This window comes from Bos mutus, chromosome X (assembly GCF_027580195.1).
Source record: "Bos mutus isolate GX-2022 chromosome X, NWIPB_WYAK_1.1, whole genome shotgun sequence".
Classification (NCBI taxonomy): domain Eukaryota; kingdom Metazoa; phylum Chordata; class Mammalia; order Artiodactyla; family Bovidae; genus Bos; species Bos mutus.
Window position 1 is genome coordinate 120,471,721 of NC_091646.1, and position 14,382 is coordinate 120,486,102.

At 45.3% G+C, this 14,382-nt stretch overlaps 1 protein-coding gene across 2 annotated transcripts in view; it reads right to left on the reverse strand.

The window, feature by feature from the left end:
* Positions 1-14,382, reverse strand: part of SMS (spermine synthase) — a 50,834-nt gene that overhangs the window by 23,307 nt on the left and 13,145 nt on the right. For both annotated transcript variants that reach the window (XM_070365623.1, XM_070365624.1), the window contains exons 2-4: positions 7,469-7,589; positions 3,799-3,889; positions 3,204-3,268 (exon numbers count right to left, since the gene is read on the reverse strand). In XM_070365623.1, coding sequence (XP_070221724.1) covers positions 3,204-3,268; positions 3,799-3,889; positions 7,469-7,589 — 277 coding nt within the window. The remainder of the gene's footprint in view (positions 1-3,203; positions 3,269-3,798; positions 3,890-7,468; positions 7,590-14,382) is intronic.

Here is a 14,382-nt window from a genome sequence, read left to right on the forward strand (position 1 = left end):
CTCGGGAGAAGCCTCTTCCACCCCTGGCTGATGAGTGGTGGGAGAACGAGCCCAGGTGACACTGGATGAAAGCAACAGCAACTCAAGGGCTTTCGGGGGAGGAAACCCACCCCTCGGGGTTGACAGCCAGCCAGCTATTGGCAGCTACTGAACTCTTGCACAAAACCAAAGTAAACAATGTCCATTCTCACATGTGTCAATGGTGCCTTAGGTGCAGGTAGAGTGCTTTATTGCAACACAGTAGTTTTTAAAGAGATTCAAAGAAGCAAGGATCTTTAAGGATGACTACACCTTGATGAATTACTCATTCTATGATACCCAGCAGGACCCTGGGGGCTCCTAAGCACAAAAGTCTTTCTTTGTCCCTCCATTTCTTGACTACAGGAAATAGGCTTCCTTCAGCCTCCAGGATCTACCATGAGTTCCAGGGAGCAGGTTCAAACACATGCTAATCAGAGAAGTGAGGGGATATGGACACAGAGGAAGAACAGTCAGAAGAAACAAGAGGGCAGCCTTGGGGTACAGTCCTGGTTCCCATCAAGGGATGCACACAAGGACATCTTTGAGAAGTTTGTAAAGACTGAAATTCTCATCAGGTAGGAGAAATTAAAGGTATGCTGCCCACAGGGGAGTAATCATTTCCGATGTTAATGATTCAGTCTTTAACAATGTCATTCCTCAGACAGCAAAGCGGCAACATTTTTGTCCTTTTGAGGCCAAAAACAAAGGGCCTACGACAAAGTATTCCCAATAACTTCCTGCGCCCTCCACCCTGATTTTATAAAAAGATGTAAAAACAGTGACAAGGAAAAACAAGGCCTGTGCTGTGTTTTGAACTGAAATCGGAAATGTAACTGCACTCTCACTTCAAAAATTCCCACACCACAACCACACAGGAACCAGATTTCATGAGTGCTGAGGCCCATAAACGCATTTCATCTATTCATTCACCCCTAGAAGTAACCCCAATAAAAACAAAAATCTGGCATTTTGATGTTGGCCAATTCATTATCACCCAACTAAAGACACAGTGGGAACCCGTTCAATTCTGATGGATCAACTCCGGAAAGATTAGGTAAACTTTGCAAACAGGAAAAGAGGGAAATTTCAGAAAAGAGTGTGGGTGTGGACAAGTTACTTGAGGACCAGGAAGGGCCTCAGGATACATAAACTGAACTTGGGGGGTAAATAAGTCTGGCTGCTCTAACAGATTTCAGTCAAGTGGCCAAGTTCTATACTGTGTCCTGTGGTCCTGCTCTCTTCACATGCAGTTTCCTGCCTTGTATTCAAGTTGGTGGTTAAACAAGTTTCTAATTATTTTACACCTGTCCTGGGGCTTTCCTCCAGGCTGATCAAATTTAGCAGGATGAACCATTAAGTACTTAAACATCCTTAAACAGCCAGTAAGGATTCCCTCTTGTGGAAAATGCCTTGAACTGGAGAAGTCTGTATTCTGGTCACTTCTAACAGTGATGGTCTGACCTTAATCAAGTCTCTCTGTGTTACTACATCTATGTATTTGCCTTTATGAGCAAGCTGTTACTGTTGTTCAGTTGCTAAGTCCTGTCTGACTCTTTGCAACCCCATGGACTGTGGCACGCCAGGCTTCCCTGTCTATCAACATCTCCCGGAGCTTGCTCAAACTCATGTACATCAAGTCAGTGATGCCATCCAACCATCTCATCCTCTGTTGTCCCCTTCTCCTCCTGCCTTCAATCTTTCCCAGTATCAGGGTCTTTTCCAATGAGCCGGCTCTTCACATCAGGTGGCCAAAGTATTGGAACTTCAGCATCAGTCCTTCCAATGAATATTCAGGACTGATTACCAGGACTGACTGGTTTGAACTCCTTGCTGTCCAGGGACAGACCCATTTTGGGGGGTCCAATAAGCAACCACCCAGGGAGAACAAGGCCAAACCGCTCAGAATAACTTATTGTGCAGCCATGATTAATTCACATTCTTAATTCCCAGGACCTGACAGACTCTGAAGTGAAGTGAAGTTGCTCAGTCGTGTATGACTCTTTGCGATTCCATGGAATATAGGCCACCAGGCTCCTCTGTCCATGGGATTTCCCAGGCAAGAATACTGGAGTGAGTTGCCATGTCCTTCTCCAGGGGATCTTCCCAACCCAGGGATTGAACCCGGGTCTCCCGCATTGCAGGCAGACACTTTAACCTCTGAGCCACCACCCCTCCCAAAGAATGCCAAAACTTTACTTCTATCAAAGCTCTTCTAACATCTGACACCACCAGCACATACATCTGTGCTGTCCAACAGAACATTTCTCTGTGTTGTCCAATATGGCAGTCACTAGCCATTAGCTAGTGACAAGAGGGGAGTAAGGAAATGAACTGTTTTTGGTTTTTTTATTAACTTAGTTTTAAACAGACACAGGTGGCATAGTAGCTGCACTCCTCAACAAAAGCTTAATGGTCTTTGTCATCAACTGAAAAGAACCCACTGGGGGTGCTCAAGGTGGGTTGGCTCTGATGTTCTTGCAATGTCAATATCATCCTACCTGAAAGCACTGAGGCATATTTTCTATCATCCCATCCTGTCAAAATCTCTTAAAACTGCTTAATTATACTGTGGGGCCCAGAACTCTGAGGAAAGATAGATGATTTTTTTCTCTTCACTAGACACGGTTGAGGAGTTTTCTAGCTCCTCTTTGAGGTGCCAGCCCCATCTGATTCTCTGCATTACAGTTTCACCCCTTGGGATCACTGTACATTCTTCTGCCCCTGTTCCATTTTATCTAGCATCTCTCTCTCTCTCTCTCTCTCTCTCACACACACACACACACAGTTAGTCTTCTGCCATCAGGGCCATCTACATTAGCCTATCAAGTGGCCAGAAGCAGAAGTTGACTGATTTCTTCCACATCTTACATAGACACTGCTCAGGGATAATACCACCATTGCGATTATTTTATTGATTGTTTTGATTGTTGTTTAGTCACTCAGTCGTGTCCAACTCTCTGTGACCTCATATACTGTAGCCTGCCAGGCTCCTCTGTCCACAGGATTCTCCAGGCAAGAATACTGGAGTAGGCTGTCATGCCCTTCTCCAGGGGATCTTCCCCACCCAGAGATCAAACCCACATCTCCTGCATTGGCAGGCAGATTCTTTATCATCTGAGCCACCAAGGAAGCCCATTTTATCAATTAACCAAATATAAAAGAATATTCAGGAGTGGACTTACCGCTTTACCCGCTCAGTACTGTCCTGACTCAATTCTTTCATTCTTTCTTCTACTTTGTTCAAAAGCTGCAATAACAAGAAAAGAAATCAATGGGCTTATCAAATAAGCTGAGTAGAAGGGCTAAATTACAGACCAGGAGGTCAAGGTCATGTTGACAGAGCTGTCACTCTGGCAGGTGTCCAGATATACTTGTCCTCCCCCAACTCTCCAGCAGCCTGCGGGCCTGGCCCAATTCCACACTCCCCTGTCATCTATCCCTCCCAGTGCCAATCTCACTTCAGCCTATGGTATCAACAGTATCAAAAGGAAGGCTAAGGATATTGCAGCTATTGATATCCTGGTTAAAGGTTTACATTCCCTCCAGTGCAAAGTCAAGTCATTTACTCTGTATTCAAATGGTCAAGGGAAAGATGAGAACCAGGTTACTAAAAATCACTTGAGGAACAATTATTTTTCTTCTAAAATCACTTATCTGAAGGCAGCCAAGTTTAAAATTAACTGGGAAGTCAGCAATTAGGTGAAAATGATTTTATTATTGAACTGAGCTGTTTTTGTGATCCTTAAATACTTGAGTAAATAAAAGTAGAAAACTGACACTATCGACTTCTTTGCCTTGTGCGTCGCCATCGTAGCTCTGAAGATCCAGCAACACCAATCCATGCGGGTAGATTCTCAAATTGGCAAAGCTACAGAGGAGAGCATAATTGTAAGGTTAGGAACGGTATCATGGCACTCCAAAGAAAAAAGGCACCAACCCAGTTAAAAGGCAAAACCACTGCTCTTTTTTCCCCAAAATAACATAATTACCCTGTGGCTTTCTTATTAGAGCCTCTTCATGGGGGCAGGGAGGCCAATCATTTAGGCAAGATTTTAGACAGAATCATCAAGTGCTAAGGTTTTCAAACAGGTTATTTGGCCCAGAAAGTGATTCAGCAGGAAGTCCTGTGAATCTGATTTTTAAGAAGGTTCCTCAGCAGTGACTGATCCCTCCTTAAAAGGATGGAAGGGTGGGGCAGAGCAAACTTGGTTCTCCCAATTTCCCTCGGAGTTCAAAACAGAGCCGTGTTTTTCTGACTGCAGGCAGGTGGTGGCTACATTCATTGAGTTAGCGGCCTGCAAGTCAGATCCAGCCCTTGGCATGTTTTGTGAAGCATGCAGATTAAATATGGTTCTTACATTTTTAGAGTTGTTTTAAAAAAAAAAAAGGAGCTCCTTACAGGAAAAGCTTTAACCTCTAATTCAGTGTGTCTGGCCAGCTTTTTTATGAAATAAAAATAGTGTATCAAACATGCATAAGAATTATCTGAAGAAACTTTTCCTTCAATTAGACATGTATATTTGTATATATGCAGATATGTTACGTGCACATTTGATATAAAATCACTTCTTTTTTAAAATATTTGGCTATGCCAGTCTTAGTTGGGGCATGAGGGATCTAATTCCCTGACTAGTGATCAAATTGGGCTCCCTGCATTGGAAGCAAGGAGTCCTAAGCCATAGAACCATCAGGAAAGTTCTAAAATCACTTATCTCACTATAAGGTGTGGTTAAAGAAACATTTGAATAATAATACTAAATAAGATGAAGAATTCTGTTCAGAGAATACAAGCAGTGTGCTTGGATTTAAAAAGATAAATACAACTAGTTAATTTTCACCTTCAGCCCTTAAATGGCCTCAAAATCAAGTTCAGGCCAGGGATACCACTAACTCATGTACTCCTGAACTAGCTGATCACCCCCCACCCCAATCTGCCACACAAAGGAGAGGAGCTAGGGGTCAAAGAATGATAGAGAAATGCCACCTATTAACCAGCTAGGTGGTTCTAGCAAAGAATCTTCCACCAGAGAACTGCAGGAACACGGAGAATGCCAGAAGGTGGGGACAAGCACTGACCTCATCTGATTAAAAGCAAAAATAATGAAAGAGGAAAAGTTGCAAGGGGGCGGGGGGTGGGGAGGGGAATGGAGACCAAAAAAAAAAGGTGACTGAGGACCAAGATCTTAGGCAACATGGAGATGGGTCCCAGCTGAGCAAGTGAGAGAAGAGGAAGACCAATGTGGAAACAAGTCTCTAAGCACGTCAGTGACTTCCCTGATGGTCTAGTGGTTGGGACTCTGTGCTTCCACTGCAGGGGGCCCGGGTTCCATCCCTGGTCAGGGAACTAAGAGCCAGCAAGCTGCATGGCAAGGCCAAGAAAAAAAGTAAACTAAACATGTTAATTTTTCTTTTCTCTGTTTTCAGAAGCAATTTCCAACAGCTCTTATCACTCAAAAACTCCCTTCCAGGAAGAATTCTAAGTCTTCTAGAAAACTGGGATTGGTGTCTAGGGTAGAAGATTCAAGAACTGAAGTAGAATGGTTGGCCCTGTCCAGCCCCAAAGGTCCTTAGGAGGTGGTAGGAGATGCAAGGGACTTCCCTGGTGGCTTCGCAGAAAAGAATCTGCCTGCCAATGTAGGAGATGCGGGTTCCATCCCTGGGTTGGGAAGATGCCCTGGAGAAGGAAATGGCAACCCACTCCAGTATTCTTGCCTCGGAAATTTCATGGACAGAGGAGCCTGGCGGATTTCAGTCCATGGGGGTTGCAAAGAGGCACACAACTGAGCGACTACACAAAAACAAGAGATTCAAGGCTTCAGCTGGATTAGAGGAGGAACCTACAAGGTGGCAGAGAGGCAAGGTCTGATTTGCTGTGGTCCCCAAGTTATGGACCGCAGCTAGGACAGGGAGAGAGGGGGGCAGAGAGAAAGAAGAGAGGCCAGAGGGTGTAAGGCCAGCTGCAGACCTCTGCTTCCAGGAGACTTGCCAGTAACTGGGCGAGGACGGAGGCAGTGGAGGGTCTGGGTAACCCTTGAGAGGAAATCACTTTAGATACATTGGAGGGATCTATTCCATGCACATATGGGGGTTTGCTATGCAGTCAGAAATACAGATTTGGGCTTGAGGGCACAGGGGTTAGGGTTTCTTTGAGAGGTGAAGATATGTTCACAGGGAAGAACTACGTGGACTTACAAAAAGAATAATAGAAAGGGAGGTGAGCTCAAAAGTACAAGTTTCCTTCACCTTACGACATTGTCTTTTGAGCCTCTCTAAGATGGGAGCAGGGGTTCTTTTAATTAGAAAAACCAGGGGGAGAATGTGGGACATTAATGAAACCTCGTGGAATTCTAGGGCTTAGTTTCCATTGGGAGAAAAGAACGAAAGCCATCAAAAATACACAGGAGTTCACATTTTAAAATTAATAGTGCAAATTACTAAGACTCTTAACAGTTTTAGACTCTAGAAGATACTACATAGACTTAGGAAAATACAGAGAACTCAGTGCACCAGTATCTTCTGTTATCAGTCATTTCTTTTTTTCTTTTTAACTTGGCTGTACCGGGTCTTAGTTACGGCAAGCAGGATCTTTGTAGCTGCAGCATACAGGCTCTTAGGTGCAGCATGCAGGATCCAGTTTCCTGACCAGGGATGGAACCCAGGCAGCCCCACATGGGGAGCAGTGTCCCAACCACTGGACCACCAGGCAAGTCCCCTGTTCTCAGTCATTTCTTAATTTAGGTTTCCTTCCCTAGTCTCAGGTTGACTTTCATTTCATATTGATGAGAGAAAAAGTCTAGATAGATCATCTATAAAGTCTTAAGGAGAAAACAAAACCCAAAATCTTAAACTCCTGGATGCCCCTAGCATCTTATCAAGCTCTTTGCAGACTTTTTCATCCTGCATTTGACTACAGTCTGCATTAACTGATAACCGCTTATTACAGTGCTACTCACAGTGGGGTTAACTGACCCACAGTATCAACATCCTCCAAGAGGAGCTTGCCAGAAATACTGTTTGGGGTGTGGCCCCAGACCTGCTGCGGCAGAAACTACTAGAGTGGAGCACAGCACATCTGGCTCACTGCCTGCCAGTTCACACTGCTTACGCTGCCCGAGGCTTCTGAGTCTTGGGCACACAGAATCACCTGAGGGTCTTTAGAGAAACAGCAACCCTCAGGGGCCTTAATCTCTGGGGGGAGTGCCTGGACGTGGGATTCTGTGACATGTTTCTACTGCGCAGCTCGGAGCACTGGATTCTAGTCCCCTCCTCAAAGACGCCAAAGGAGGAAAGGAAAAAAAATCTGGATGCCCCCCCACCACCACTCTTTAAACACACACACACACACACACAGCTGAAGCGCTCAACCTGGATGCCCCCCACCACCACTCTTTCCATACACACAGCTGAAGCGCTCAGATCTGAATAGGAGCGCTCACGGTCACCTCACCTGCCGTTTTTGTTTATGTACGTCGCTAAATAGCCATGGTCCTGCCAGGTGTGCACTGACTCCGTCATCCCCTGCTCCTGGAAAATGGACTGGAGGCCTTTCAGAATGGTCTCACCATCAGCTGGAGAACAGGGGGAGAAGGCAAGATGGTCAGATGAAACACTGAGAAGCAAAGCACAGTTTGATGAATGAATTTTTGAGAAACCCTGAACAGAGCTATGGGCATCATTTATCCCCTTTGTTATGAACTAGAACTTTCTCAACCCTATAGGGAGTGGCTGCAGATTACCAGGTAACACAGAAAGAACAGCAACACCAACCACAGAAGAGCTGTGCCAAAAATGCAGATGGATAATTGAGCCAACTAGAAATAGCATAACAAAATATTCAGCCTAGCCAGAAATCAAATAAAAACACGATAAAAGACATTCCACTTTAGGTGAAATAACTTAATGAGGATCTAGAGTACTAGAAAAGGGTTTCCATCCATTGTTGATGGGTACCATAAATGATTTCAAAACTTTTGACTCTGTATTCCAGGTGTTCTGCAATAAGGATGCCTTGTTTTTTATTATTGGGAAAAAAGAAACAGCACAACCCAGTAACCTATTTTTAATTGATAGAAACTGAACAATTCAATATGCTACAACCTGCTAAGCATTCTGATGCCCCTCTCTCCCATCCCATGGGCTACCCCCCCCAACCCCCACCAAAGTGGAGCTCAGATCAAGGACTGAGGTCAAGGTTATAGAAATTGCATTAACCTCTGCAGGTTTACTTGAATCCAAAATCTTCAAGAACATCCAACAGTATGATACTTAGATGAAAAGCAAAATGCAATTAATTCTCTAGTTGTATCTGCCAAAGCACTCATTCCTTGAGAAGGTTAAGATAAAGAACCACAATGAGACAAAAGGAGTTACTCTGTACTGTCCCATGAGCCCACCACAGGCTGATGCTTTTTCCACTTGAAGGAAAAGAGGGCAGGCTGAGAAGCGTCCAAACAAAGCACCCCTGTGACTTAAAGCAAGGGCAAAAAGAAAAAAAATGGAAGATCCACAGTTGACCGCAGTGCGGTTTCACAAGAAAATTACACTAGAATTCCTTCCATAAACTAAGGCGTGCCAAAATGGACTGGAAGAATTCCTTCAATCTACACAGAGTTGATCTCCAGTGACATCTGGAACACCTTCCAGCGCACAGTAAGAATGAGGGCTACAAACCAGCTTCAGAGCCCACCCTGGGCAGCAGATAGGTCTTATTCTGGCCTATGCAGACTTTTTTAGCATGTAAGTTACCTGGCGTTTGAAAACCAGACGATTTCATCTATTCCCACTGTTGAGGGTAGAAGAGTGACCCCCCCACAAAATATATGGCCACATTTTAACCCTCAGAACTTGGGAATGCAACCTGATCTGGAAAAGGGTTTTTGCAGATGTAGTAGTTAAAGATCTTAGAGTATCCAGGGAGGTCCTAATTCCAGTAAGTTCTTATCAGAGACTGAAGCCTGGAAGACACAGGAAGGAGGAGCAGGAGCAGGTGAAGACAGGGAGAGACTGGCATGTGATGGCCACCAGCCAAGAATGCAGAGCCACCAGAAGCTGGAAGAGGCCAGTGAGGACTTGCCCCTCGACCCCTTAGGGGAGCGTGGCCCTGCTGATGCTCTGCTTTCAGACTCCAGCCTCCAAAACTGGGAGAGAATAGGCTTCTTTAGCTTGAAGTCACCAGTTTGTAGTACTTTGTTACAACAGCCCTGGCTGACTAATACACCCACCAAAATATAGATTTTAACTATGCTTAAAAAAAACAAAAGCAAATGCAGTAGCAGAGATGGCAGTGAAGGAGTGATTTCGTTCATCTTCTCCATTTCCAAACACAGAGCAATTAGGGTAGCACCGCCCAACCTCACAGACAACATTTAGAACAAAACTGAACGACAGGCGGTGTGTATGCCTAGATAGCACGCCGCGTGTGGGTAGAGACAAGCATTCCCCACCCACAAACCTGTACGATACCACCAAGTGTGAGAGGAGCAAGTAGGTACAGCAAAGGGACTTCCAACCCCTCATAAAAATACCAACAGGAGTTCATCCCAAAGGGAGGGGCCCCCTGCTTTCAGATGGTGCCGCCTGGCAGGCCATGGGGCCCGGAGTCGGGTCAGGGAGTGTGGGGGCAGCCAAGCCCTGTGCTCAGCCAAACGACCTGAAGCCTCTTCAGGAAGGGGCCTTGTGTCCCACAACAGGAAGGGACCCCTGGAGGGGCGTCCACACCACTGCCCCACCTGAGCACAAGCACTGCCCAACGTGAGAGGCGACCTCCTGTTCCATGTAAGGCTCCCTCATTCCCAGCAAAACTCTGTGTTTGGGAAACTCATTTGACAAAAAATAATCTAGCTGGCTTTGCTATTCTGAAAGTGGTTTCAGGAAGTTAAAAGGGGGAAGCTTGAATTTTATCCCCCAGAACCATGGTTTTAAGACTGAATTTGGCCCCTGGGAAAAAAAAATTTCAATGTCAAACTTGATGGAAACATGTGATCTTGTTCTTTTTGGGTCTGAGAAGCCAGGGGTGGGGGTCAGGCCACCATGGACGTGACCAAGCTGTGGGGTGGTGAAGACAAGTGCGCCCGGCAATACTTGAACTGTGACTAGGAAAGCCACTATGCAATTATTCAATCCCTCCTTGGCCAGAACAGATGTTTTCTGTTTTGAAAGTGTATAAAACAAATCATCACTCCCTGTAAATGGCCTCGGGCCCAAGTTCAGTTGGCACATTCCACAACTGAACACAAACCCCCCATGATGGTGGAGGGGGCCACGCCGGCAGGGCCACCCTGAGGGTCACTGGCCAGGCTGTGTGCTGAACAAGAGCCCCGGGGCTGAGCTGGAGCATACTCTATCCCTTGGGTAGGAAAAGGGGGTGTCTTTGTCTGGTACACACAAAGCCCTTGACTGCTAGCCAAGCCCAGTGTGGCGACCATCCTAACAGAAAGGCAGAGGGGGCTAACCTCCAGCCAGGTTGCAAATTGAAGAAAACACATTACAAAAGAGATCCAATTTAGTGTTCTTGTATTTCTACACTGTGGGCTTATTTCCCAATTCAGTAGAAATACCCTAGGTCTGAATGACCTTTCTGGTGGTCGTCGCCGCCTAGCTCCTGTGGCCATCTAGTGTGCCAGCCTTGCCAGGGACACAGGGATCACACCATTTTGTCCACTGTTCACCTCATGTCATATTCACCTTCCTCCAGACCTGGGGGCTCCCTTGTCAGCCAAGCTGCTCCCAGCCCTTGGAGAAGACTCCAGAAAGCAGAACTGGAGCTGAAACACCTACCTAGGATCTCTTTTCCAGAGTGAAGTCAAAGAAATGAGTTCCAAAAGCCTTAACGAGGTGACCTTCTTGGTCATCTTGATCCCAAGTGCTCAATAAATGTTTTGTGAGTCAAATGAAAAATTCATCTGGCTAAATTAATCATCCTATTTTTGTATCTTGTTGGAACACCCAGACCAGTAGTTTTCATGATCCTAGCTGCACATTATAACCACCTGGGGAATTATAAAACTTCTGATGCCACATCCTACACCAGTTATAGAAAACTTTGAGGGTGGGACCCAGGCATCACATTTTTAAAGCTCCCTGGGAAGTTCCAATGTGCAGCCATGTTTGAGAACCACTGATCTAAACCACTAAATACAAGAAAGAAAACCAAACTCCCCACTATCTCCAAACTAACCACACTCAAGTTACCAAAAGGTTATATCGATAGAAATATAACAGGGGGCCTGAAAAAAGTCCAAAGTCCCTGCTAGCTATAGCCACAGGTTTCAGCTAGAGCCACTGCTCTGCAATTAATTATCCAATCTCAACCTCTGTGCCTGTCTAGTAAGGAACATGTAACATGACCAAACAAAATGTACTGGCTGTAACAGAATTACTCAACTTGGGTTGAAAATATGATGTGAATGATTACCCAAATTTGGGAATACCAGACAGCAATGTCATAAATGCCTACAAATCAGAAAATGTGAAAATAGATTCAATGATAAAAGAAATATAAGCACACCGGATTCAAGTCGACATGGTAATCCAAACTAGGCTAATGTTGTTTGGCACAAGTTCTTAGAAAACTCTGCCCAAGCAAGAATGACATTTAACTAGCGAAGCACTCAGACAGAGCCTTCCACAGTGCTCAGCAACACAGCGACCTGTCCCAGGGCAAAATGTGTCCTTTGTCCAACAGGCAACTCAACGTCCTCATTTCCAGACCACTGCCCACTTTGTCTGTGTTTATTCAACAAGAACTTAAGAGGAATCAACTTGGAGGTCTGGTCCAAATTAAATACACCACTATCAAAAGAAGGCCAGGGAAGACAAGGTTTCATCTCCCTGCCTCATTTTGTCCCAGAGACCCATTTATAGGCCTCTCTCAGGAGAATGAACCTCATTCCTCTTACCCTGGCCGAATCCCAAATCTGTAAATATAGCTGGAACCTTCTTCCCGCCCTAATGCTCACCACACTGTCCTGATCTCAAGTCTGGAATCAAAACCCAGCTCAGACTTCCCTACTCCTTCCCACCAATGGTTAATAACCCTGCCACTTACGATTGCCTAAAGAGACCTGCCCCCCCCAGCTTCTCCCCAGAGTCCCCCACCAGAGCCTCTCTGCACCACTCAAACTCACTGGTCAGGACAGCCCTCACTTACACACCTCATTTCTTCAAATGTTAAAAAAGGAGACGACTGTTTATAGGGTCCCTATAAGGAGCCTGCACCAATGTTCGATCCCTCAATATCAGGCACCACCATTTAATCATTGATCCATAAGGTGGGCGGCCCTGTGGACGTAAGTTAAGTACATCAGCCATGTACTTACATCAGCCAAGCTTACTAGCCCAAATAGAAGAGAGAGTCCTGCCAATGAAATCCTATGACACTTGGTGCCCTGGCAAAAAGGCAGGGAAATATGCTCTGGTTAGATTTCTACTTCTTCAACTTTAAGAGGCTAAGATACAGTAACCTCCTTAACTAAGTGAATTCCATTAGAGAGGCTGGCCTCAGAAAATAAGCAATTCTCACATGTTTAGAAAAACTCTGGACTCTACCCCATGACCGTGACTTGCACCTTTAAGTCTTTTCTGACTTCAAATACTTCAACTAAGAAAATTCTGGACCTCAGGTGTGAGGGCTTTAAGCTACACAACACCCAGTCTCTGCCTCTGTGGGGCCACCACCCTGCCACAATCCCACTAGTCCCCTCTGCATAATTAGGCTGCGTTCCTTTCTGCTCGCCCACATTTAAGCAGCACCTGGCTTATAAAAATCAGGACCGTCCCACCCCCAACTTTATTGTCTCCTAGGTCTCTCCCACGAAGCTCGAGTAATTTAAGCTCCAAGAGGTTGTTAATTATTTCCATGGTTGCACCATGCCCAAGAGGTGAGGCCCCAAACCCAGCCTCCTTCCTTTCCACCTCCCACTCCCCAGACTCTGGAATTTCCAGAGCTCCCTGCCCTCCCTGATACTTGGTACCAGGTGCCCTCTGATCAACCTCCTCCACACACATCCAGGTCAGAGAGCCCACCCCTACTCCCGCCTCCTCTTTTCAGACATCTGCACTCTCTCTGTGGGAGGATGGCCCTGAAGCTGTGGGCAGATCCGTTTGCAGCTCCCCACAAGAGGAAACATAAAGGCAGGTATCCTTTCCCCCCAACCTGAGACTCTGATGTGTCAGAGAACCTAAGAGCCAGGCTTGGCTTGTGCAGTTTACCAGCTTTTTGGTCTTCTTGACAGACCCCTAAAAGAGGAAGCAAAGGAAAAGGGACTCCGAATACAGTTGGAAGCAGTTGAGTACCTGCTTTAAAAGTCCTCTCAGGTATCCTCATCTTCACAGTGGTGTGTTCACAGGACCATATGCTCTGGTCACAACTCAGAACTGTACGCTAAAGTGTACTCTATGTAAAATATATCATGTTTAAAAAAAATCTTCCAGAGTTACCAACCCCACTGGCATAACCACTCTGAGAACAACAAAATAGCATAAGCATTCCTCACGGGCCCCGTTCCACCCCAGCTGACAGCCTAAGGGTTCAAGAACAACATCCTTTGAACGCACACTGAATATGCTAGATTTTTTAAAAAAGAATATTGTGAGGCAGAAGCAACAAGGCCACATTACTGAAATTAAATGACAAACAGATGTCTTCATAGTTTATCAAAAACACACTTAAATTTAAAATTATATTTTTTAAAAATTTAATTTTAACAACAGGTCTGTGTATCAGAAGACTTCTCAGACATTCAAAAGCCTAATTCATTTCCAGGGATTAAAGTGAAGGTCAAGCAGGTGCTTCCTCAGTCTGTCTTAGGTTCGACAACTTGGTCATATAGTCCCCGTTTCTAACAGCTGCAGGATGATTAATCTCATCACACAAAACCCACGCCAACAGGAATGTTCAAAGCAGCATGACTCACAGTCAAAAAGTGAAAACACCCAACAACCCATCAAGTTATAAATGAATAAGCAAAGTGTGATACTATCTACCCCATGGACAATTATTTTGCCACAGAAGGAATGTGATATTGACATAACCTACAACACACGCTGAGCGGAAGAGGCCAGGCACAAAGGACCACACACTGCATGATTCCATTTATATGAAATGGCCAGCGAAAGCAAATCCCTAGAGACAAAAAGCAAATTGGTGGCTGCCAGGCCCTGGGATACAGGGATCTAGAAGGAATCAATGGAGTGACGGCCAAGGGGCATAGGGTTTCTTCCTGGAGTGACGAGCATGTTCTAAAATTGTGATATGGTCGCACAACTTGGAATATAATAAAAACCACTGAACTTTAATTAAGCAACTGTATGAGTCATATCTTTCAGCAAAGTGGTCCAAAAACATTCAAACAAACAAACGGC